The sequence below is a fragment of the Trichogramma pretiosum genome, unplaced genomic scaffold (genome assembly GCF_000599845.2).
Source record: "Trichogramma pretiosum strain Unisexual culture from Peru unplaced genomic scaffold, Tpre_2.0 scaffold86, whole genome shotgun sequence".
NCBI lineage: Eukaryota > Metazoa > Arthropoda > Insecta > Hymenoptera > Trichogrammatidae > Trichogramma > Trichogramma pretiosum.
Window position 1 is genome coordinate 317,514 of NW_019640815.1, and position 4,168 is coordinate 321,681.

Consider the following 4,168-nt stretch of genomic DNA (forward strand, 5'->3'; position numbering starts at 1 on the left):
TGTGTATTTGTGTGAAGGCGTGAAACAATGACTGACGAAAATATCAATGGACGTTCCAATTCCGATGATAATTTGAACGACGGTGATGCTTCATCGGATGAAAACGGGTTGGTTCGAGCAAAATTTAAAATATTAAAAATAATGCGAGAAGCCGTCAACTGGGAGATCGAAGACGAGCGTCGCGAATTTTTCAATAAACTTAAAGTTTTAATCAGCGACTGGCACGACCAACTTCCAAACCTCAAAGACATTTTTCGACGCGAAGAGATCGATTGGCTTCTCACGGAGTTCGTAAAGACCGACGACGGCAGGTACAAGCCCCTTACGCTCGTCGATTTTGTGAGTAAAACCGATTACAAGGACGAGCCCGACTTGGATACGGACGGCAAGCCATTGTCCCGTCGCACGACGCCTCTGCATCATACGGCAAAAATTAAACCCGGCCCTTTATCCAGATGGGATGACATCGTCAGCGATCTTTTTCGAATCTACGACAGATTCGACGTGAATTACATGGACGAGAGCGGAGTTACTCATTTTCACGTGGCCTGCAAGTACGGCTGCTTCGAAGAGGTACGCGAGTTTCTCGAATCGGGGCTGGATCCCGATTGCCACGCGCAAGAATCGGACCCGAAGTGCTACGATCCGCCGCTGCACTTGTGTCTCGAGAACCAAACCTTGGGCGTGATGAAGATGCTGCTGAGATACGGCGCCGACGTCAACGTGACCAACGGAGACGGAATGACCGCGCTGCATATCATTTCCGTCAGAAGCCTCGACTTGATGTTCGCGTCGAAACTCTTGTTCGAAAACGAAGACGACTACGAAGTGGTGAAGGTCGACGCGAAAGACAACTTGGGCCGGACGCCGCTTCACTGTGCCGTGGCGTATCTCCGACCGGACATGATCGACGTACTCGTGTATCATGGTGCAAAATTGTCGAACTTCGTTTTTCCAACCGTTGATCAATTCCACGCCGCCTTTGAAACATTCGCGTTCGAAGGGTTTGCGATCAACTTGGAACTAACGTGCGCTGTGCTGGAAGTCGTCGAGCGCCTCGAAGCAAGAGGATACGAGCTGGTTCGAAGCGACGCCACGACCATCATGATAACGTTGCGTCGGCACTTACTGCTCGATGTGTCGGAGAATCATCAATTTTGGCGTAAGTTTGAAAAATTCGTGAACATGGCCAAAGAATTGATGATGAAATCGAGCTTGTCGCTTTACGATTTGCTCGAGTTGCGACCCAAAGAGGCCAAGCAATTGTTCAAGCACACGGATTACTTGAAGTTCACGGGCTCGAAAAAATTGAAGAAGCTTCCGAGGGAATTTCGCGCGGCCTGCGTGACGCAACTGTGCGAACAAATGTGTCGAGTATTTTTCCAGCGATGGACACTGGAACCTTTCCTGGAGCTGACGCGTCGCCGTTTGCCGGTTCTTTGCTGCGAAATGATTCTCGAGCATCTCGTAAACGAAGATTTGTTGAGTGTGTGCCAGGCAGGAGAAATCGTTTCGAACGAACAGAGCAGAAATATGTGATGCCGTTCGCGAAGAAATTTTCATTTTTTATTTTTGTAAACTTCTCCAAGCATTAATAAAGTTAGAATATTTTTGTCAGTATACTATTATTTTTATTTGTGTATCATATACAAATTGTGTTAACTAAGAATTCATTCATTAAAATAAATCGCACACACGAGTTAAGAAATTAATTTAATTTCTATAATTATTTTAGGAACCCTAAACTCTGCTTATCGGTAATTTTGCAATTAATATCAAAAAGACATGTAGAGTAGAAAAATTATTTCTCATCCATATTAAAATAGATAAAAAAGGTATATATTTTTATATTACCGTCAATATTCACTCATTTGACGTATTTTTTTCATTTGTATAATGATATACGAATGTGGAATTGTAATGCAGTGCGAAAATAAATAGTGTACTTTTTCCCACTCTAACCTAAAATACGCAACTTTGCCGCTAATTTTAGGCTCTCGTAGGAAAAAATAGTATCTCAAACTGGTGCAGATATGGTTTTTTAACAAAACTCGTTACAGCACTCGCCTTCGGCTCGTGCTATAATCCCTCGTTTTGCTAAAAAACCATATGTGCACCCGTTGAGAAATATACTATTTTTCCACTGTCACGAAAAAAATCAAAGGTACAATTAATGTATTCGGCTGCAAATTCGTCTTGGTATTTTAATATTCGGCGTAGCTTGCAAAGTTTTCTAAAACGGTATGATGAGGCTTGTTGTAGCGCCGCATGTCTCTCAGCTTAGTTCAGGCCGTTCAGTGCACGTTACTATGACGCAGCGCAAATAGAGGAAGATCGCGCAGACTGCAGTCGGTGAATTTTGTGTAATAAGAAACAAATATTAAAAATTATTAGCGATCGTGTTTATGTGTGTGCAGAACAATGGCTGACGACGATTTTAACGAAGACGATACTTTATCCTATGATGAAAGCTACGATTTCGAGACTGACCGGGAAAAATTGGAACGATTGAAGAGCATGCGACAGAACGTCAACTGGGAGATCGAAGACGAGCGACGAACCTTTTTCCATGATCTCAAAGATTTACTCGAAGACTGGTATGAGGAACTTCCAAATCTCCGAGAAATTTTTCGACGGGAAGAAATGGACTGGCTTCTCACGGAGTTCGTTAAAACCCATGACGGCAAGTCACAGACGCATCCACTCCTTCAGTTTGTGGTTAGTAGTGGCTACAGAGACGAACCCCAATTGGGCACAGACGGCAAGCCGTCCGCACGTCGCACAACACCACTGCATCATTTGTTCAAATTCTGCACATGTCCCTTCTCGAACGGTGTGGCCCAAGATCTGTTTCGAATTTACAACAGATTCGACGTGAACTACACCGACGAGCGAGGCCGTACTCATTTTCACGCGGCCTGTATGTATGGCTGTGACTATGCGGTAGAGACGTTTCTCGATCTCGGGCTTGATCTTAATCGGCTCGAACAAGATACGGACTTGACTTTAATCGATCCGCCGCTGCACTTGGCTCTGGGTAACCAAAACAAGGCAGTGTTCAAATTGCTGTTGAAGCATGACGCCGACCCAAATTCGGCCAATCAATATGGAGATACTCCTCTGCATTTGATTTCCAGATGTGGATGGTTGATTGAATTTGAAAAAATATTATTTGACATCAGTGATGAAAAAAATCAGACAGTACAAGTCGATGCCCGAAATAACAATGGACATATACCTCTGTATCTAGCTGTGGCCCATTTTCGACCAACAACAGTCGAACTACTCTTGAATCGGGGCGCCGATATGTCAAATTTCGCTTTTCCCGAAGGATGCTTTGAAGACGATGAACCGTTTGATTACGAAGAATACGATTCTAATTTAGTAATGGCATATCGTGTGCTGGAGGTCATCGAAATCATCGAAAAAAGAGGATATGAACTAAATAGAAAAGATGGTATCAGGTTCACATTTTTAATATATCATTACTTATTAAACGATGTGAAAGAAGATCGTGAATTTTGGCGTAGACATGAGAAGCTCGTGGACGAAGCAAAAAAATTGATGGTAATCCCGAGCTTGTCGCTTTACGATTTAATCGAGATGCGACCCGACGAGGCCAAGCGACTGCTCACGCATAAGGACTACTACGAGTTCGTGACTTCGAATGAATTTATGCTGTTTCCCCGAAAATTTCGTGAGGATTGTTTGCCGCAACTGTGCGAAAAAATGTGTAGAAACTTTTTCTGGCGATGGGCATTGGAGAATTTCTCGGAGTTTACGCATCAACGGCTACCGATTCTTTGCTGTGAAATAATCATGAAAAATCTGACGAATGAGGATTTGTTCACCATATTCGAAATAGTCGAATACTTTGGAGATGATGAGATCGTAGATTTTCCATTTTTTTAATCCGAGTGATTATTTTCTACGCGAGAATCTCGAGGAATTTCATGTTCGCTTCTGCATTCATAATGTTCAAATATTTTTGTCACCGCACGATTGTTTTTATGTGTATCTTGTGAAAATTGTATTACACGAAAATGAAATTAAAGAGATAATTGTAGAAATGTAATATATCTATGAGACTCTTCCATTTTACTCAAGAAATTTCAGCGACATACTTCGCGTGGTCGAACTTGCATACACGTATTTTCTCGAGCAAATT

At 42.7% G+C, this 4,168-nt stretch overlaps 1 protein-coding gene across 1 annotated transcript; it reads left to right on the forward strand.

Moving 5' to 3' along the window:
- Positions 1–2,421: 2,421 nt before the first annotated feature.
- LOC111694379 lies at positions 2,422–3,812 on the forward strand. The gene is made up of 3 exons (XM_023462327.1): positions 2,422–3,139; positions 3,251–3,657; positions 3,738–3,812. Exons 1-3 carry the CDS (start codon positions 2,422–2,424, stop codon positions 3,810–3,812), a joined length of 1,200 nt encoding a protein of 399 aa, XP_023318095.1.
- The last annotated feature ends 356 nt before the right edge of the window (positions 3,813–4,168 follow it).